This window comes from Castor canadensis, chromosome 5 (assembly GCF_047511655.1).
Source record: "Castor canadensis chromosome 5, mCasCan1.hap1v2, whole genome shotgun sequence".
In the NCBI taxonomy this organism is placed as follows: domain Eukaryota; kingdom Metazoa; phylum Chordata; class Mammalia; order Rodentia; family Castoridae; genus Castor; species Castor canadensis.
This window is the reverse complement of record NC_133390.1, coordinates 80088731-80110545: the sequence shown is the minus strand read 5'-3', so window position 1 is coordinate 80110545 and position 21815 is coordinate 80088731. Positions and strand designations below refer to the sequence as shown.

At 37.4% G+C, this 21815-nt stretch overlaps 2 protein-coding genes across 4 annotated transcripts in view; one reads left to right on the top strand and one right to left on the bottom strand.

Annotated features, from left to right (window-relative positions):
* Positions 1-1540: 1540 nt before the first annotated feature.
* Cldn1 (claudin 1) lies at positions 1541-17219 on the bottom strand. The gene is made up of 4 exons (XM_020159866.2): positions 16780-17219; positions 8487-8651; positions 5948-6032; positions 1541-4093 (listed from the first exon to the last, which is right to left on the bottom strand). Exons 1-4 carry the CDS (start codon positions 17000-17002, stop codon positions 3931-3933), a joined length of 636 nt encoding a protein of 211 aa, XP_020015455.1. The 5' UTR covers positions 17003-17219; the 3' UTR covers positions 1541-3930.
* Positions 17220-17321: 102 nt separating this feature from the next.
* Cldn16 (claudin 16) overlaps positions 17322-21815 on the top strand; it is a 98342-nt gene continuing 93848 nt past the window's right edge. For 2 of the 3 annotated variants that reach the window (XM_074073533.1, XM_074073531.1), the window contains exon 1: positions 17762-17981. The gene's annotated coding sequence lies outside the window, so the exon portion shown is untranslated. Of the gene's footprint in view, positions 17683-17761; positions 17982-21815 lie in introns of those variants that run through there. The other variant, XM_074073534.1, reaches the window with a different exon arrangement.

Genomic DNA, 21815 nt, shown 5'->3' with positions numbered 1-21815 from the left:
TCAGCTACCCTAGAGGCAGAGGCAAGAGAATCAAGGCCAGCCTCAAAAAAAGTAGCAAGTACTATCTCAAAAACAAAAGGGCTGGAGGTATGGCTCAAGTGGTAGAGTGATTACCGGGCATGCACAACATCGTTCACCCTCTAGTAATGACATTTCAAAAGCTCTCAGGTGATTCTAACTTGCTATCTTAGAAAAGAACTACATCATTCGGCCAAGCCCTTCATTTTAAAAATGAGGAGACAATGGGTAGAGATGTTTGTGTATCTATGTGACAGACTGATTAGTGACAGAACCTTTACTAAATTTCAAATTCAACTCTCTTCCCACTAAACACTCTTCACACGACTAAGGCCCCTTCAGCCTGTCTGCATTTAATGGAGCTGGGATCATGGTAGGCAGCAGCAAATATCAATTTATTTAATTTATATCTAGTTTCCAATTTGCGATATTGTCTATTTTGGAAAAATCTATTGATTTCGCAAAATGCCATAAGATGTATGGAGGTTGGGCAGTGAGTATCTGATTGCCTATTTTTAGGACTCAACAAGTATAACCCACATAACTGTAGAACATACCAAGACTTTTATCAGAGTTTCTGTGGTACAAGCTAAATGAAGAGATTTTAGGGCAGTCTGGTGTAAATGGCATTGAGGAGGAGGTTGAAATCTATTGCCTAAGTTACATGCAAAAAAAGAAAGGGAAAAAATTCACAGCAAGATCATAGTAGGATTAAAGACAGGATAAATTATGTGGGAAGCATCCCAGGATCTGAGTATAAAAAGTGCTAAGTGAGATGGAGGAAAAATGTCATGGTTGGCAGAACAATGGCATTGAGATACGAATGAGCTCACACAGAGGTAGGTGTCTGGTTCTTATGATTTACAATCCAGCTTTTCCTCCAGTTCTTGTTAAGAACACCTAGATATTTTATTTTCTCAATAAATAAAATTAGAGACCTCACCCTTAGAGATTTAAATTCTGTAGAAATGGAGAATGGGTTTTGCTGCATCTGTTTAAGAGGAATTCAAATCAGATTGACAGGAAATGATTTTGGTCCCTCACCCATGCCTAAAACTCCACAGTAGAGCTGTAGTCCTTCATTCACACATCTGTTGGCCTCATTAATATTAAAATTTCTCAGGGATAGGCCACACTTAAGGAATTCCCAGTTATTGATACATTATGGAAATGAGTCACTGAGTTTCATCACTTGCTTTCCTAAGTGGTAGCTTCAATAATAACCATTACAAAAACAATAATAGATTTCCAGTCTATTGTCACTTATTCTTCATTCATTCATTGTTGTATGTGCCTTTTTTATGGATTAAAAAATATTGAGCAGTATCTCTTCTATCGCCAGTGTGGAAAGGAACCCAGTTGGTGAGAGATGGAGCATTCTAGTGAGTGGAGCCATGCAAATATTTGATAGATTGCCCAGAGGAATCACAGCTCTTTCCCAGAATCATATAGTGAATTGGATCCTATCCCAAGCAAGCTCCTCTTGCAAGCACAGTCTTGAAATAAATTATTAGAAAACTAGTTGAGACTTTCTTTTTATTAAAAAACACAACCATTTATTGAAAAAGAGTAATGCTTTATACAAATTCCCATTACAACCCTCCCACCCCCAAATAGCAATTGGTTTATTTCCAAGTATGGCAGCAGGGTATAAAAATATTAAACTGGATAAATTCTGGCATAAAATCCTATTGATCATTTTTTAATACAGATTTCTTTGTGGAGCTTGGCAATTGTTGTCCATATGCATTTACATTTGCACATAATTAGGATCTATGAATGTGGCAAAGACTCTTTGAATTACAACTTTTAGGAGCATAGACACACTAAAAGTTACTTGGTTCAAGCCCTCATAAGATACAGTCCTTTGTATAACTCTCTCCATGTAGTTTAACCCAAACCGTCCTAACAATATTAGCTATCATCTAACAGCACAGGCTCTGAAGGCTTCACTTCACAAATAGAACCTTATATCCCACATAACATAAAGTTCCAAAACTCTCCCATCCTATTGGCTTGTCAGCATTGAGATTTTCGCTTCCTCCATTACTTCTGCTTGGCCACAAAAGCATCAGTCCGCACTGACTGAAGAAACTAGGACTTCCTTGGAATCCTTTTTATTCAGTGAGTCGAATTTCACTTTAGTGTTTCATCATTTGAAAGGCAAGTATTTCTTGTCTCTTGTTAAGGCAAGATATCCATTTCTTAACATTTATCTCTTTTCAATTATCTGAGAAGTATCTCCCCAACCTATCACTTACATTCCTTAATTCTTTTCTAGGGCAGCACGTTTCAATTTACAAAACCACTTTTGCCTGTATCCTTTCTCACTGGATCCTAGATCCCTGTGATCTTGGCAGGTCAGGAATCACAAACCACTTTTTACAGATGATGCAATAAATCTAGGACAGCCAAGTGCCTTGCCCAAACTCAGATGATAATTGATAGCACCAAGATTCAAATCCAGATCTCCAAAAGTCAAAGCCAACGCCCTTTCCATTACATTATCTTGCTCAAGCAAAAAAGCTTTTACTATGTATTGAAAAAGTAAAAGCAATTGGTAAAATGGAGCTGAGCACCAACAATAGGCCAGGTGCAGCTGAAAGAAAGGAAATGGACATGTAGAAAAAGGAAGATACTGAAGAATGTGAAGACACATGTAAGTTTATTCAGTGGCTTCAAAACTGCCAATTGAGCAAAGAAAAACACTACTTAAGCTTATTTCATGTTCAAAGAATGAGAGTCATATCAACTAATTAATGCTCACATTACCTTTACCAGCTGGTTAAATGTAATTACCTCAATTTGACAGATGGGAAGAGGTAGAAAGATTAAGTGACTCGTTCACAACTACAGAGGGAATATTTGTCAACAGATTATCACTCCAGCAAGTCTAGCACTTTGTTCAGATAAATAAACCACACCTCTCTGGAAAGAGGTAAACTAAATGATAATTACGTATGAAAAAACAGTATAGCTGAGGAGGGAAGAAGAAAAAGGTAGTTTGTGGGATATGGAACTGTGAATAACTATCTTAAAAATTTTAATCAATAAAACTGTGTTACAACACCAGGGGGAGTGGCACAGCTACTCAATGAAACAAATATTTTCAGAGCAAACAAGAGTGCTAGAGGTCAAAGCACCAGGATCATGTGGGAGAGTTAACAAGAACATATCATCTGGTCATGCAGAAAGATTTTCCCCCACATCTGATTTATAAGACATTCTCATTGGTTTTAGGTTTTAAAATGTAGGCTATGAGATGTGTTATCAGATTCAAGAGTTGGAGAACAATCTTTACCAAAAGGGCCTGATAAAAAAAAAAGAGCTGCTATAAGATTACAGTAAAAAATAAACTATAAGTATATGAGAAGGGCACACAGAAAGAATTCTTACTTGATAAAATAGTTTTAGTCTTATGGAAAAGATACTATAAGCTAATGAATGAAAGTAAATGATCTATATGATGTTACATATAGAGAGAGAAAAAAAAAGAAAAATGAGATGCCAGTAAGCTCCTTATTTAATCAATATGGAATTATATATACTTTTCTATTTGAGACATTTTAATTATGCTGGTACCAACATAAGGAGAATAAGAGTTTTCCTGTCTACTTTTTATAGGAAAACACATACATACGTAGCTATACATACTTAAGGAGCACCCTCCCCCATTTTGAGTGATCCCTCAGAGGGAAGCAGCAAGACAAGTGGAAAAGGCTTCCCTCCTGTGCTGAGGAAAGAAGATAAAGTATGATTAAGGCATCCCTAGTATGGGTATTTATAAAAATATCATTTCTTTTGTAATACCTCAGTTTAGATTACAATGGTCAAAAGTCTAAGATCTTAATGTCAATGATGTATTCAATGTCCATTTTCTATTTGCTCCAAGATTGTCTCCTTCTGCTTCAGTCACACGTAATCTTTCCCACTAGAAGGTGTAGGTTTGGGATAAGGCCGTGGTGTTGGGTAAGAGGTTGTTTTTCGGGGACAGGAACAGCAAAGTAGGCCACCTCCCAAAAGGCAAAGAGAGGCAGCAGCCCAACCAGTGAAGAGAGCCTGGCCAAATTCATACCTAAAAGAGATGACAATGCATTGCCAGTCAGTGAGTCATTAGTATATTTTCTAACATACTTAAGGAAGGAAATCGATATCTTACATATTATGTTTCTTTCCATTGAAAATAACACCTCACGATCCCTTAGGCAGGTACTTTACGGTTCATGAACACATACACAGAAGAATGTTTACCTTGCAATTATTAACAATTTGCAGTAGTACATCAAGCAATGTGATGTGCAATACCATCTTAATTGCACAAATATTGCCAAAGACTTTTCCATGCAAAGGAAGCTTATAAAGCATGTTTCCATATTTTAGATATAAGAGTTGGTGGACCATAGTTTCATGGCTAAAACTTATCAAATCATGCTATTATCAAGTAGTAATCATACTATATAAGAAAAAACAGGTAGAGGGTGGTGAAGACTACCAGTCTTTCTGTTTTTTGATTTTTTTTTTTTGAGACAGAGTATCACTACATTAACCAAGGCTGGCACCAAGTTCTGAACCTCCTGCCTCTCAGCATCCTGAGTACTGGAATTGCAGGAGTGTGTCACCAATGCCAAGCTTAGAGTTTTGATAGTTGATCTCAGGCATCTTTATAAACTAATACCCCAAATTTATGTTTTATGAAAAAGACTTCTGGGCAGCCCATGGCACTTTCTGGATTGAGCTGATTCAGGTGGATGTATTACACCAGAGTTTGGGGGAATCTATAACAGATTGTGAACAGTAGAGAGAAAGGCTGGACTTAGAAGTTACAAGGCTTAATTTTGAAGCCTGATGCAAACTCAACTTCTGTAATTCTGGGATAGCAACTTCACTTCTCACCCACAGTTTGCTCTCAAAGCAGTATAACCCCACCTGCTTCCCTAGACTACGTTCAGAATCATGTGCACTCTTATAAATAGCAAGTGTACAGTCCCCAGAAATTAATAACCAGCTTTCACATATACTGCTGGCATTATTACTCTCGTTACATTTTGGCCCGTTGACCTCCAGCAGTTTCTGTCCTACCATCATAAATCTTATACAATGGGATGGGTTCTGACACGATGACTGCCGTCAGTGTTCTTCTGTACGTGGGTGATTATATAAAAAACACACACTTATCTCTGTAAACACTGAGATTTTCATCCATTCATACCAGTTCTTATAAACAATAATTACATCGTAACATCCGACTTTGAATGTAGTTATTAAGCTTTAAAGATGTGAGGACAGTGACACAATAAGCATTGTCCCTGATCAAAGAGAAACTGTTGCCTGAGAGCAAGAATTAGCTCTTTAACTTGCCCAACTTGCAGAATTAAGAAAAATGACCTTTGTAAAGTCAACTTTATAGTAGTGACAGAACATAAAGATTCAAAATTGTACGTTAATATACTAGAAAAAACACATCATGTTTTTACATGTTAAAATTAATTGTTGAGGATCAAGTGTTATTCATTAACTACTATGATAGTACTATCTTTTTCAATCAATCATATACTGCTCACAAATCATAAGTAATCAGAGTTAGCTGTTATAAACATAATACATTTCAGAAAGAAAATGTTAAATATATTACCATTTTTGTTAATATTTGAGAAAGAAGAAAAAAGCTGCAGCATATGCTTGGGAAGTATACAGCTTAGACCTTTTGTACTTTGAAGTACATTTTGTCATCCATATAGGCTGTTAAAGCAATTACCAAACTCATTTTAACATGAGTCACAGGTCATTTAAATTGCTTGAAAGTTTGACATAAAATTCCATACAATTCTTGAAAGCAAATCTGAGAAATTATGGTACTAGCAAGACTCTGCTGAACATAAAAAGGGTATTTTCTCAGAAAATAAACTACTTTATGCATGAATAGCATTACCTGGCATTGACGGGAGTCATGGGGTCATAGAATTCTTGAACAATTCTATTGCCATACCATGCTGTGGCAACTAAGATCGCCAGACCTACAGAAATCCAAAATAAAAGACTTAGTCACTATGGAACACTGAGCATAACCACATAGTCTATTAAACCTAAATGCATATAAGAATTAAATCTCATAAATAGCGATAACATTTTAATTTTAGTATTATGAAAATAGATTTGATTTAGATATGATTGATTCCAAGTGTTCTGTAAAGATATACAAAAAGTTAAGTTGGCGTTTACACTATTTGTGACGTCTTATTTATTAATAGTTAAAGGTCACTGACACAGATAATGGTTTTTAGAAACAGTTCTGCAGGTTTTATCTCATTCAAAATTACTGTAGAACTATAGTTTGGTGAATTACAATACTTCTGATATATCGGTTGTTCATATTAGCACAGAGTTGCTTACAGAAGATGAAAACCCTTTTACCTTCTTCCTGATCAAACTCAAAATTTATATTTTTTCTGGGTCAAAAGCAAAACAAGCAGTTAAATATCAGAGAGAATAGGTCCTGTGTCAGAATGGGCCAAAACTCCCAAATACTTCCTGCCCCACAGTGTAAGGAAATACCTTACACTGAGATTTGCTGAAATTGTCACATCAGATCAACTTATGTAACTAAGCACATTTTCCCATAGAATTTTGTATTTAGTAATAACCAGAGAAGTCACATATCTGATATTCCATCATTTATGATATATAAAATACCTTAGATTTTCTTATCCAAAGAGAAATTGATCAAAACAAAACCTTTCAATTAGAAAGGAGGAATGATTTTGAGAAATGTGTTATACAAAATAGTGACTAAAGTTCATAATATATTATTCTTGAAAAATACTAAAAATGCTTGTATTATCACAAAAATGATAATGATGTGAAGCAAAGCATTTATTGTTGATTTTAGCCATTCTAGAATGTATATACACTTTAAAATATCATGTCGTAAATGATAGATACAAACTTGTCAATAAAAATAAATTTAAAAAAATAAATTTCTTACAGTAATTCTAAGAATTCACCAATGCAGGGAGATTAATTTCTGTGTCATTACCTCTCTCTTCTAAAACAGTGGTCCAATATAATTATCTCTAATACTTCAGAGAAAACACGGTAATTTTGGTAGCTCAAATAGACCATGTGCATGTTCTTTTTTTTTATTCATATGTACATACAATGTTTGGGTCATTACTCCCCCTTCCCCCTGCTCCCATGTGCATGTTTTTGAACTTACAACCGGTACCCCTGAGGAAGTCCAAGAAACTGAAGTGGGAGTAACACAGTCAACATGGAGTTACTTGGAGATAAGCAAGGGAAGGGGACTGACTAAACAGTAAGTTTGTTCATGTGTTTGATGTGAGTTAAATTGTTGTGAATAAAATATCATTCTTGCCTTTTCAGACATGAGTTAATTTGTTTTTGGACACAGTGAACAACTGGACAGCTTAAATGAACCCTATCATTAGTGAAGTCACAGATACTCTCCCTCCATTACTGGTTATGATGGAGAAAAAGCCCCTACAGGTTATCTGTCAATAAGAAAAATAAGAAGTCTAACTCTAGTTTTTCTGGTAGTAGATTTATATTGCCAATGTCTTTTTCAAAAATAATAGATTACTGTATATATCAGTACCTAATATATAGTCATCTACTGCTATATCTATATATTATATATCTACATATGGAGATATATAGTGTAATTATAATATCTATCAGATTTAAAATAAGTCTTATTTGACTTTGAAATGGTGTTGTCTATCTTTTAGTTTTCTTTTTCTCAAAAGACACTTAATCTAGTATGTTATCAACACTCAAATAAAGCAGAAAATACATTTTAACTTTTTAAGAGAAATACAACCTCACTGATCAAGATTTTGTCAAAAGTGTTTCATTGTTGTTTCTCTTCCTAACTCAGCTAATCTACCATACTACCATTTCAACATTCCACCTACACTCCAGCTGGCCTTTCTCTTCTCTGATCTGTGAGTACATCCTGTTTACTCTGGAATTAGACATGTCCAACAGGAATGCTGTCCTCATTTTTCTCCAATAACCCCAATCCCATACATCTTTCACAGACCTGTATGATTCACATGTAATTTGTATTTTCTTTCACTACACCCATCTTTTCCACATAGCATCTATGAAGACACCATTGACATTTTCTGAATGACATAAAATTGTTCCTGAGTGTTTGCTACATAGTAAACATCTTTCTTCACCTGGGGAGACTGGTTCTAATAAAAAAGTGGGCACCTGATACTCCCATAGATAGACTTGACATGTGAGCACACCTGTCAAAGTCTCATCTGGTTCCTGTTGAGAACACAAAAGTCAACTGACCAAAAGATCCATGTATACAGACTTTAAAAGAACAGAAATAATGTCAAATGCAATGAATCTAACATAACCTTAGGAAACTGAGAACTAGATCTGAACTCATACTAGGGAAAGGTTAGTAAGAGGAAACTGAAAGCCAGAACTCTTACCTGAAATAAGAAATATCACACCTCCAATGACGGCCATACGCATTTTCTGCACCTCATCATCTTCCATGCACTTCATACACTTCATGCCGATGGTAGACACAAAGATTGCTATCAGTCCCAGCAGGATGCCAACCACCATCAGGGCACGGGTTGCTTGCAAAGTGCCTGGTAGGAAACATTTTAGACCATATTAAAAACATGCCTAGAAAAGCAGTACAAGACCAAAGTATATTTCAATGCTGTATAGAAGAGAGAAAACAGAATTAGGAGTCAGGAGCCCTCAGACCTAGTGATATTTCTGCTGGTAGCCAACTTAACACTATCTCCAGAAAATCAAGCACCTAAGTTAGGTGATGGACAAGGGGCCCTCCAGTCGTAACATTTTGTATTTTCAAAATTAAACTCAAAATCAAATAGAAAAAAAAACTAATAGTTTAGTTAATAGGAGTGTTTCAATTCTAAAATAACTGTCACATATATAGTATAATATATATGTGATGGGAGAGAGAGAGAAAGAAAGAGAAAGAGATACCTATATCTTCAGAACTATTTACCAAGCCTTACAGTGAAATCATAAAGCTTCAGATAAAAACAAGTGAACATGGAACATAAACAAATTTTTCAGAGAGTATCATGACTCAATAAGCAACATTTGTGACTCCAAAGACTGGAGGGCTATAGGGCAGGATATAAAAGCTATTTGCTTAAAACAAAACAAAATAGTCTTTGAGAAATTAATTGGGACAGAGTAGTAGATTAATATTCAAATCACCACAAATTTTTAAAACCATTTGACTTGTAATGCTGTAAACTGTCAGGCACACTAATCCAATCTAGTATTTCTCAGGTTTCTACTAATTTTCTATTTCCTGTTATTATCCTTTGTGTACTAAGTTATGATCAGACAGGATCTGGTTTGAGATATGCCAATGTGTGTCACAAAGCATAAAAGTTGAATAGCATGATTGTGGCATAAAGGCACATACTTGAAAAAAATTAAAAAGGAGATGAGACTACACTGGTTAGATTTTATCTAAATTATATATATATTTTCTCCTTCAATTGATGATCACTATCTCAGGGGCAAAATTAATATGTGACAAGTATTTTGCATCTATAAACACTGTATAGATTATTACAAACTATGGGATATTGGATAAGCTACTTAGTGTTCTTTGAGACCATGTTTCTGTTATAAAAATGTTAATGATGATATCTCTATCTAGGAGTTAGAACAATTGACTCTTTGCTGGTCTTCAAAAGTAGCTGAGATGATGCAAAGGTTTTGTATCCAGGCTCATTCTTCCTATCTTCAGAGTTAAGATGTTAGATTATCAAAATAAAACTATACTATTGCATCATTAAATTTTAATTTATTGGTATTTCTACCCTTGTCATCAACAAGCAATGATAAAAATCACACTGATATCTTTCTAAGAAGTATTAAAGGTATTTATATAGAATTTGAGTGATATTTTGGAAGCCAAAATATGAAACAGAGACATTCTTTGTCTCTCTTACATATCCATCTCCTCTTAAGTGAGCGCACATGCACACTCACCCACATATTCATTTGAAGATTACAGGAGGTTAGGGAAACGGCCAGATCAAAATACATGCTCTGTGGACCATAGGTTTACTAGGAACTGAAGCTGCTGACATGATTATTATAAAACTTTTCCCTTGGAATCACAAACCATATCGTGGTATGAAGAGGAAAGTCCCAAGAACTCCATAGTTAAGTTGTATACTTCCTTCTGACTTACCAGCAGGTATTTGCAAAAATAATCATTATTTACAAGGAAAATTGAAAATAAAATAATTAAATTCTAAATCGTAACACAGACCTCAGATTTGATCTTAATATTCCCCTAGTAGGAAAGTATTTTAAGGAGACGCTGAAAGTTACAAAGATGATGTGTGTACCTGGAGGGTAAGTTGGACACTCATGCCACTTTGCCTAAGACTGTCCTTGTTTTAATACTAAAGGTCAGGCATTCTGAGAAGAGCTTTGGTCTTGGGAAAACTGGGAGAACTGGTTGCCTTTAAGGAGAATGATAAGTTGTGGGAAGTGAAATAAGGTTTAGCAAGGTGGACAGAAGACACATATTCCTAAACCAGGCTGGGGGGTAGAGTCTATTGTAGGTGTAATCAGAAGTCACTGAAGTTCTTAAGGTAGGGGTGATATGATTTTTACTCTCAGTATAAAGATAATTAATTAGAAAATATTTCTTCTCTGGTAGCCCTTTAAATATGCATAGCCGCTTATATATCACAGCCACCTCTACTTTATTTTATCACAAACATTCAGTTTTCTAACACTCTTAATGACTTTTGCTGCTTTCTCTGATCTCTCTCCAAGTTTTCCACTGCGTTCCAGTTATGGAGCCCCAGACTTGACCTAGCTTATATAATAATCATTGTGATCTGCTCATCACATTAAAAAAGCAGGCCAGTAGCCCAGCAAGTCTGAGCACTTAGTACGGAGTATCCTTCACAAGTTCTCTAGGGTCATCAGTCTTGTGAGTCAGGCTTGAATAAACCTCTGATCTCCCAGGCAAGGAGCACACAGGTGCAAAACTACTCCAGGTTCTGTCTACACCTACCCAGAATGAGCTAATATTCACTATTTTAACCTCTAAATTTTCTTCTTTAAGTTAAACACATTTGTTTCATGTCATACCTATTTAGTACTTGTTTTGCAAAATTTTTCAGGAGGAGAGGACAGATATGCTATTCTATGCTTGCTAATAATGCTACTTTTGTTTAGTGTCCTTACAGAATAATATGTTATTTATCTAATAAAGAAGAAAATGGATGAAATCATACTAAGGAGTCACACAAACAATGGGACAAAAGGCTTATGTTCCACTTTTAAAAAATGTGATAAAGCAGTATAATAAGAAAGTGTTTTCGTAAAGCAACATTTGCCATTGACATACTGGCAGCCATTTTGGCTTCTGAAATTTCTTTGTATTTTACAATAATATATTGGCATCAAACACAAATCTCACCTTGCTTCACTGGAAAACATTGGATGAATTCCTAACTATAATGATACATGAAGAAAAGGAAAAACTAAGGCACATATGCACACAAAACAAACACAATAAAGCTAGGGATCATAATACTTGTGAAAATTTACTAGCTGGGCACATATAATGAAGGATTACAAGTCAAAGTAAGCAACTATTGTGCTACAAATTATGAGGGCTTTATGTACAGATCAAATCTAAATTGTACAGTTTTAAACTGGAGCCAGATGAATTCTTTCAAATTAAGGTCTTGTGGAAACCTCTTAAGTCAGAGATCTAATATATGTAATTGTGAATTACTGCATGACGTGAGTCAGATATTTATTTATATTTCCATCCAAAGCACTTAGTACCTGAGAAGTCACATAGATTAGTCAATCTGTATTCAATGAATTTAAAGGAGAATATTGTCTTTGTCCTTCAAAATGGTATTAATAACATATGGAAAAATTTATATTCTCTTTTGTTTCACTTAATCTTTAAAATACTACTAATAAATACCTCCTTAGAGAGCCTGGATTTTTCTTACATAAAGCCAGATTTAATTTAGGTTATTAAGAACTAGAAACTCTTGCAGTGAGGGAATTTTTACTTTTTGCTTCACTTGATTAATTTTTAAATTAGGTATTCAATGAGTACTCAAGATGAAGTTTCTTCCCTCCTCTCCCAGTAGTACGATATGGGCAGAACAGAGAAGTTGACAGAGATGTTTGAAAGCTGTAAAATAATGTTTGGACCACAGATACAGCTTTACACTCTTAACTTTGAACCGATCTAATTGGATCAAATATATTAACAAATGTATTCACTTCCTGGCAAATACATTTTTATATTATGATAAAATTAAGTTCTCTGTGGAGAATCATGTTAGCAAACATTTAAAAAGTTATACTATTGTTTCTCAGAATTATTCAGCAGTAAACAGAGAAGGCAGTCTTTTAATTAGACTTAGCCAGACTGATAATCTTGAGCTTAAAGGCCCCCTAAGGAGTTATCACCACTTTCAACCTGAAAGTATAATTAAAAAAATACTTACAAAGATCTCTACTTATAAGACAAGAAATGAGTTAGACAGTACTGATTTACTATAGTTATGTTGATCAACATACGTGTAGAAAGGCAAGCACAGACAAGTATGTGGCGTTTTTCTAAAGCTTTAAACATTGGCTACACAGGTAACAGGATCTCCTGCAGACACTTGACATTGTTTATGCTATTTACTAACCATATTACATAGTTTTACCCTATGTACTATAGATCATAAACAAAAAAGATTTCAGTTGTATCATTATACTCAAACAGTTCTTCTTTGCATCAGTCCTTGCTAATAAGTTTTAGATATATAAAAGGACAGCCCATGGGTGACTAGAACAAAAATTTGCTTTTTTTCTCCTGTAATTAAATGATCTCATCACAGACTGTCACAAAACTACACTTCTATGTATTCCTTACTTACTAAGTCTTTCACTTTTACTGATGTTCAAAGTTTCACAAGAGTCATTGTTTGCATTTCCATTTTATTGGTGCATGAGCTGTGACCTCAGAGCAAAAGCATAGTCTGTAATCAAAGTGGTCCAGGATGAGGAAGAACTTAACACCTTTCAGGAGGTCCTGAGAAATTTTGCTAACTCTTTTGGATTATGTCCTAAAGAAATGTTTTCTGATTACATATATGCCTCTGTATTACCTCCATGACACTTACGGCTCTAATCAAAGAAACCTAAAATATGCCACTTGCTTTTTCCCCTTCAGCCACTGAGGTAAGTAACAAAGAATGTTGTCATGAGGAGGAATCTTAGAAACAAGTGAGAATAGGGCCAGGCTCATGTTTGCTGCATTGAAGAATGAATCTTGGATTCATCTCTCTGTTCCTCCCACTCTCCCTATTTTTCATGTGGGGAAACTACCAGGGAGATCAAGTGACTCACAGCTACTTAGTGCAAGACCAAGGTAAGAATTGAGAACTTGTGATCTCAAGCCTGGAGTTTTGCTTTAACTTCTGTCATCCCAAGAATCAGAACTAATTCTCAAAATGTCTGAGAATACCAATGGCCCTTTGAATGGCCTCCATTTACCAGGCATAAAGCAGTCTGGAGAAGCATAAGCGGGTGCCCTTCTTTTTGCTTTTGCTTCAGAGACATCCAAGTCAGTGATTTTGTTCCTCTGATTGAGCCTGACATCATGGGGAGAGTGCTGAGAAACCTCACGACAACCAATACTCATTAAGCACACCTACACTCATGTGGATTCATGCAGAGCAAGTTTAACAGGCTAGAGTAGCTTATAAACAAATTACAGAATCCATGGGTTAGATGAGACTTAAAAAGAGTCTAGCCTAACCTCCCATTTGTCTGGTCCTTGGATCTTCCCAACAGCATTCCTACAAAATGCTTACTTATTCTCTGCTTGGATACCTCCCAACTTGCAGACTCTCAGGACAGCCCAGTCTTTGAGGAGCTCTAGCTATTAAAAAAGTCAAGCAAGAAGAAGCAATTTAACTAAGCCATAACATAGGCAACTAACTTCCCCAAAATGCTAAGAATTGCATCAAAACAAGCAAGAACTATAAGTTAACCAAGAAAAGTCTACTACAACTATATCTGGCACTCTCCTTTGTGTATTCCAACTTTCAGCTGTAAAGGTTATCAGTGTCGATAAATGTCACATGGGATTAAATGGAAATTGTCTCAGTCATTATAAAAACATAATCCACAGGGTAACATTTGTTTCCACAGGAAGTTTCTCACTTACATTTTCAGAAAATACTTGGCAATAACTACCTAAAATAAGTCTTACTGTATCCTACTGTATATTGCTTCTTATATTGCATGCAGTGTATTCTGTATATAGGTTAATCATACTGGATTCCTTTAGATACTTTGAGAAGGCATGTGTTTTCTATAACTGACACCAGATATAGCAGTGAAACAAGAGAGTTTAATGTCTGCATTCAAACATTAATAAATTCCTACACCTGGACACTACAGTGCTAAATGGGCTCTACTAGCAAAGACAGCAAGCTGCAATTTGAGGAAACCTACTGCCAAGCTTTTCATTTAAAAGCTTTTCATGAAACATAACCTTTTATGGGGCACACTATATATATACATATATACACACACAGATAATCCTTTTCATCTCTAAATGTCATAGAACTATACCAAAACCAACCAGTGAATCACCAACCCAGATCTCTTCATCAGGTGGGTGTGAGTACTACTGCTCAGGTGGAGAAACAGAGACAGGTTTCCTGGGATCCTTCCAAAGGCATGTAGTGAATCACTACCCCGTTGGGAGAGAGAACTTGTGAGTCAAGACTCCTTGTTCTGGGAATTGGTTTGGGGAGAAAGGTCTTAGCTCCATCTTGGATAAACTATGGTTTTAACAAAAACAGAAAGCAGAATCACTTCTTAATTAAACCAAACAGTCAATCAAGAAGTTTCCAAAATGTGTCAGCTTTCACCACAGTTTTAATAACTGTAATAACTGTATTTAATGGGAAATAAATTAAAATCCAACATTTTGACTCATTATCCTACGTAGATGATCTGATTGAGCGTTTATACCATGAATCAGTCTAATTCCATTTGGTCATTTAACAAAGTTAAGTATGTTGAAATGAACTATTTTGATTAGAGGAATAAGATTGACAATGAAGACCTCTCTGGAATTTCCCTTAGTAACTTCTCCACCTGCCAGCTCCACAATGTGATACTGAAAATGCCAGCACCATTTCCTTAAATATATTTGTCTTTCCATGAGGAAATTCAATGGTTATTTCCCAACTGTTTGCTTTAACGGTATAAATATATCCCAGGAGGGTAACAAGCCATACACAATTACTAAACTTACAGATTGAGTTTGATATGGAAACCTTGGAAAGCTAAAATGACACCCAATCCCACCATGAACACTGACCAACTTCAACAGTTGTTTAAGGTGTTAGAATTGATTTGGGACAGGTCTCATAATTCAAACTGTTTGGCTTTTGACGTGGTCTGTGAAAAGTTGTTCCTATCAGGGAGTGGATAAAGCAAGTGAGGTAAGTGTGAGTGACAAGAAAGCTCACCCTCAGCAGCTCATGATGGGGACTGGGGCCAGTCTTGTTTATCTAGGCAAAGGTTAAGGGAACTTTCCTTCATGGTAGTTACAGGACACAACAGACACATGATACACAACAACTAGTACAATTTCTCAAGGAGATAATCCAGCCATGAATTAATATTACCTCAGGGGGAACTTAATGGTTTTTCTGAAAAGGTACTCAAAATCTTTTATTTGAAATAAAAGTGGGGTGAGGAAAACTACCTTTCATCCTTCTCCCCAGCATCCTTAGAAATATTTGTTTCTACGTAATCCTTAAAACACGACAACTGAGAAGCAATCATTTATCATACAGAAATTCCTTTGTGAAGGTGAAAACGTGGAAAAGATCACCTCTTCTCCCTCTCTTGCAGCCCTCCTTCTCCAGGTGACCTCTGCTCATCAGCTGTGCCCATTTTGCTGTGTTTTCTTCCTGTGCTTCTTCTCTTCCCCTCATGTTATGTTAGAGAAGTTACTTGAAACCTTTCTTTCTTATCATCCTCTTCCCAACTGCACCAACCTTCTGTTAGAAAAATAATACCATACAGTCTGCCTCTTCTGAAGCCCTTAGGCTTGAAAGGGAAACCTTTGGGAGAAACTATTTTATTTTTCAAGGAAAAAGAGTCAAAAGAAACAGTCCAACCTCAAATGTGTGTAGAAGATACTGAAATGGGACAAAACATGGGGATTGTGACTTTTCCTATTAAAAGTCATAGCAATGATTTAAAAAAAAAACTTACTGATTGGCTATTTCAGGATTATCTATTAAATATTTTATCCAGGGCGTATCATTTCCTTCCCCGAATCCTAAAGTTACACAGAAGCTTAGAATGTCCAGAAGAGCCCCAAGAATTCAAGTTCGAATTTGGCCTTTACTCTCCCAGTCTCTACCCACCCTCATAAGAATTTAAGGTGAAACCATACCTAGAGGAGCAGAAATGTGTCACCCAGAGAGTTAGAGGCAAAACTAAAGTTTAGGGCTGGGCTGCAGAGTGGTCTCCGCTTCCTCACAACAGAGCACATGACCAGAATTTAGTCAATTTAAGACTGGTAACCTTGTAATCACAGAACACAGTGGGGCTTCTAGGCACTCCACAACGGAGGGTGGGGGGCGGTGAGGGAGGTAGGGGATTTGGGCCTCTAGGTGGCGGCTCTGGGGCGTGGTATGCACTCACTGTTCAGATTCAGCAAGGAGTCAAAGACTTTGCACTGGATCTGGCCGGTGCTCTGTGACACGCAGGACATCCATAGCCCTTCGTAGATAGCCTGGGCGGTCACGATGTTGTCGTTGGCATAGGAGTAAATCTTCCACTGGGGCAGGGCAGTGCTGACGATGCTGCCGATCCAGCCCAGGAAGGCTAGGATGAAGCCCAACAGTTGCAGCCCCGCGTTGGCCATGGCTCGCTCAGCCGTTCGCGCTGGCTCAGGGGTAGCAGGTGCAGCTGGTGGAGAGTTGGCAGATGCGCGCACGGAACTCCCAGGGTGTTGGGCCGCGCCAAGCAAGTTTTTGCAGGAAACCCCGCTGCTGTGCTACAGCTGCTGAGGCTCCCGGGTCTGGGTCGGAGTTGGCGCTGCAATCCGGATGCCAGAAGTTGCCGCAGAGCCCACGCTGAGACTGAGACGCTGAACCGTGGGGCGCGGGGATTTAAAGCAGCTCCGCCCCCTTCCCCCGCCTCGCAGCGCCCCCTGGCGGTTTCAGGCCGTCTAGAACAGCTGGAGTCAGCTCAGGCCACCGCGCCCAGCGTGGGATCCTCTCGCTGGCGATGTGGGCACAACCAGAAGAGGACCAGGAGTCCAGCGGGCGTTCGTGCAGCAAACTTTCTTTACTCACGTTTAACTTTTCAGTGTCTTATTAAAAGACATTGCTATTAACTCCGTCATCCTCCTTTGGTTCCCTCACACACATTTCCTTTCCTTCATCCACTTTCTTCCCCTATTTTCTGAGCTCTGTTCCCTTCTCTCCTTCAAGGCTATTCCATCAAGATTTCTGCAAGGGACCTCGGAGATTTCTACTCTTTGTAGATGAGGACACTGAGACCCGGATAAGAAACCTGGTTTCCATAAAAATCACACAGCAGGTTAGTAGCATTCCTACTACTTGGCTACCAGACCACTCTGTTTCCTACCATAGCTTGAATTAAAAGAAACGTATGTCCTTTGATCTATCATCGTCCTTTTGAAACTGCAGCCTACTATCCTTGACCCCCAACGCAGACATCCACCAATCTCTGCCTGGAAGTAGTTTGTCTGAGGGACCTGGCCAGTGCTTTCCCTCTTAAGGAATTTCATGAGTGGACTATCATCAGAGTTCGGCATCCAGTCTTTCCCCAGGAGACAGAGGATTTGGAAATTCTGGGCTTTGGCTCTGGCAATTGCAGTTAGTACCTATGCCACCCCCTCAGGTTTTGGTCTACCTGAGCCTTTCCTTTCCCTTCCTTCTATGGGAGTCTAAAGCTTTCTTCTTTGTAGTCATTCAGAAGCCATGTTGTGGCTAGGAATAATTGAAATGTTTTCCCAGCTGTTCTTTGTGTGTGGTGTAAGTGTGGTGGGAGAATATCTATGGCCTTAGTAAAAGCAGAAGAAACTTGAAGGCAGAAGTAAACACCTGAGTGTTTACTTGGGATGTCTATATATATATATATATATATATATATATATATATATATACAACATGGGATGTCTATATATATATATATATAGAGAGAGAGAGAGAGAGAGAGAGAGGGAGCTGCAGATTATGATAAGGAAGAAATGGTCAAAATGTTCAGCGTGAGAATAAGAGGAATGAGCTCCCCCACCCCCACCCCACCTGGCTGTTTCTAGACACCTTTTGTCAATGCTTAAAGCTAAAAAATTGGTCTATATAGGCAGTAGGGAAGCAGCAATGAGGAGGGTGACACAGGAGCTGGATGAAGACGTTTAATCTGGAGTAAGCAAGATTAAAACAGTAAGTGTAGTCTTTCTACCAGCACTCCCAAGGCCTCCAAAAGGATCTAGGTAGTATCTATAGGGCAAGTCTGCATCCATGTTGTTCCTCCAGCTTCTGAGCCTGCAGTTAGTATTACTCTCTAGATTCAGATGAATATTCTCCACGTGCCTGTCAGTGTGGCTGAAGGGCTTTCAACCACATTGGATTCATTTGTTCCTCAGATCAGAGGAGGTATTCTAAAGTGGCTGAAGGACTGTACCAGCACAGAGTGAACCATATAATATCATTCATTTCTGTTCCAATCTTTTCAGAATTAAAACCATTTAAAAAGACAATATTTGGATTTAATAGTTAAGTGCAAGCCATTTTAATCTGCAATAGGACCTGTTTCTATCAGCCTACAGTTGGCAAGGAATTGGAGGCATTAATTCTGTGGTCAGCAGGGCCCTGTGTTTTTGTTTTTTATGACATGTTTGTGTGAGGCTGATGACTTCATTGCCACAGCCGTGGTTGTGAGGCTTAGGTAAATCCTGTTTGCTCCACTGTGCTCCATGCCCATCTCTGGCATCCTAATCATGTCTACTTTTCTGCTCTCAGACTCAGAACAGCCATAGGGGGATAATAACTCAGCATAAATCCATTAACTCAAAAGAGAAAAACAACTTATGAAAACTAGCCTTTCATATATGAAGCATAAACAATAAAGGCAATAGTGTGACCCAGATGATTCTACAAAGGCCGGCAATAGTATGCTAAACTCCCTGGTATACTGAGTAGGAAAACCTGTTATGTACCTTCAAATAAATTACTTCTTTTCTCTGCTTCAGTTTCCATACCAATATTAAAATTAAGGATTGACTTCTAAAAATTTGCCCAATTCTAAAGATGACACTTGTTAGTAATATATTCTCACCAGGTGTTATTATGTCTGTGAAAGGAACAGAGACACAGAAATCAGGTCAGTTACACAGTGTCATACTTGGGAAACGGCAATGCTGGCATTCCAGGGTATACAGTTTGACTCTGGAGCCCATGCCTTGGACCACTATCCCACAGTATTTCTCTGGATAAGTCAAATCAATTGAGCTCAATTTACTTTTTTAGATATGCTTAGAATTTTTATCATCTGTTTCTAGTTCCAGAGAGCAGTGAGATGTTCCATTATGTGACTGTCCCTTCTCAATCTCTGTTGCACCCACAGAGAATCTATATCCCCAGGATCCTGAATCATGTGGTAGAAAGGTGTTGCTGTCATGCACGAGGGAGGTATGCATGACAACAGCAAGGAACCACTGGTTACTCCATGTGCATATGTGACTGATGCTTGGACTGAGCCCGAGAACCAGTGATAAGTAGAAGAAATGTAACTGAAAGTGAGACCAAGCTGGGAAGGGAATGTAGACAGTGATGGTCCCAAGGGGCTGTATGTCAGATTCTCTGAAATGGCTGAAGATGAGAGTAAGGAAGATTTGGGGATGTAAAACTTTCACTGAGCGATAATGCACATTCATGCTAATTTTTCATGACCTCTCAGGGAGTAAAGGCAGAATGGTTGGACACACTATTGAGTAAACAATATGCTGTGTAACTGCTTAGGGCTTAAGAGAACAATCATAAGTCAAACGTGAAAATTTAACATAAATTTCAGTATTAGAATATACGGGATACTAATACTAAAAACCATTCGTGCAGGCCTACAACTTCTAAAACAGCCTTGAAACTTCTTGGAGAGGGAGAGGGAGAGTTTAAAAATTGACTCATGTTATTATGGGAGATGCCAAGCTAAGCCAGAAATTTGTAGAGTGTCCCTCTGGAATCACAGTTGGTCTTGTAGTCTAGAGGAGAATTTCTCCTGTTTTGAGAAAATACAGTATTTCTCTGATTGGTGAAGCCTACCAAATTATGGAGACTGATCTGTCTTGCTCAAAGTCTAATTTAAATCTTAATCATTTCTAAATATACCTTAGCCTGAGCAATAGAAAACATAAAATTAATCATCACATTAAGATTTACTGACCATTTAGGTTCTGAGACTTTTACTTGCATGAACTCACTTGACACTCAAAAAAAGTCAATGAATTATGTAGCTATTACTAAAGATAAGGAAATTCAGGTCCAGGTAAGTAAAGTACATTATGCCAAGTTATACAGCTGGTAAAGGGCAGAGCTGGCATCCAAACTCCATCAATTTGTCTTTCAAGCCAGATGGCTTATTCAACACAATTTACACCTGAAGCAACTGTTTATTTTCTCCCTCCCTTGTGAGTACACAATGGTACACAAAAACTGAGCCCTTACCAAGTCCAAATCAGAGTCATATCAGAGTGAATAGCAAGTACCAAGTATTGGGAAACTAAGTGAATGAATCAACAGATGGATGGACCCATAGACAAAGAATCCCAAGTCTTTATTATGAGGAGTCTAGGTACTGAAAACACAATAGTGATTAACAACAACAACAAAAAAAAAACCAAACAACTTTGACTTTCAACAAGATCCTGGATTTTGTGGGTCAAAAATAAAAAGTAACAATGTATCTGATAAAGATGATTTTTTAATACTTTGGTCTTTGAGATAGGACAGAATCTAGAATATGAGACTGCTTTCTCCCTGCATTAGATATGATGTTAGACAAGTTAAACATTCTGTGCCTATTTTTCTGCCTTAAAAATAAACTAAATATGTAATTCATAGTGTCTTTTAATAAGTAAATAAAATCGATTGAGGTAATGTATACACAACTGAGCCCTCTACATGGGACATGCAAAGTGTTTAATTGCTGATGACTGTGTGTGCTATGAAAACCTGGGTAAGTGTCTCACTTCCATAGAATTCAGGGTGGCAGGAAGGCAGCAACTTGATCATGCTGAATGAAATATTTAAACTAAACTATCAGCTACATGAGAGGAAGAAATTTCTAGGCAAAGGAACAAATTCATATCTAAATATAGAGCAGAGTTACAAATTAGCAAGTTGCATCTCAAATTTGACCTGGATATGCACATTGTTTGAAGATTTTTCTAACAAATCTAGATTCTGGCTTGTCTACAATAATCCAAAAAGATGACAGCTCTAGCTGTGCTCTCTGCTTTCCTATTTCTCAATAGTGAGCACCATTTCATTGATGTTACTGTAAGTATCTAGCGCCAATGTAGGTCCAGGCAGTGGATGACATACATACTGGTTTTGTCATGCAGTAGCTGATGAGGAGTGATTATGTAATTTCAAGAAGGAACTTGAGCAGATTTTTGTTTTATAAAGATTTTCCTAGGGATCAGGAGA

What these genes read in the sequence shown, in the direction of transcription:
- Cldn1 (XM_020159866.2), bottom strand. Translation starts at nt 17,002, where the DNA reads ATGGCCAACGCGGGGCTGCAACTGTTGGGCTTCATCCTAGCCTTCCTG. An exon ending in TGTGATATTTCTTATTTCAG is followed by an intron (nt 6,033 to 8,486) that starts GTAAGAGTTCTG and finishes GGATTTCTGTAG; the next exon opens with GTCTGGCGATCTTAGTTGCC. An exon ending in ATGACTCCCGTCAATGCCAG is followed by an intron (nt 4,094 to 5,947) that starts GTAATGCTATTC and finishes CATCTCTTTTAG; the next exon opens with GTATGAATTTGGCCAGGCTC.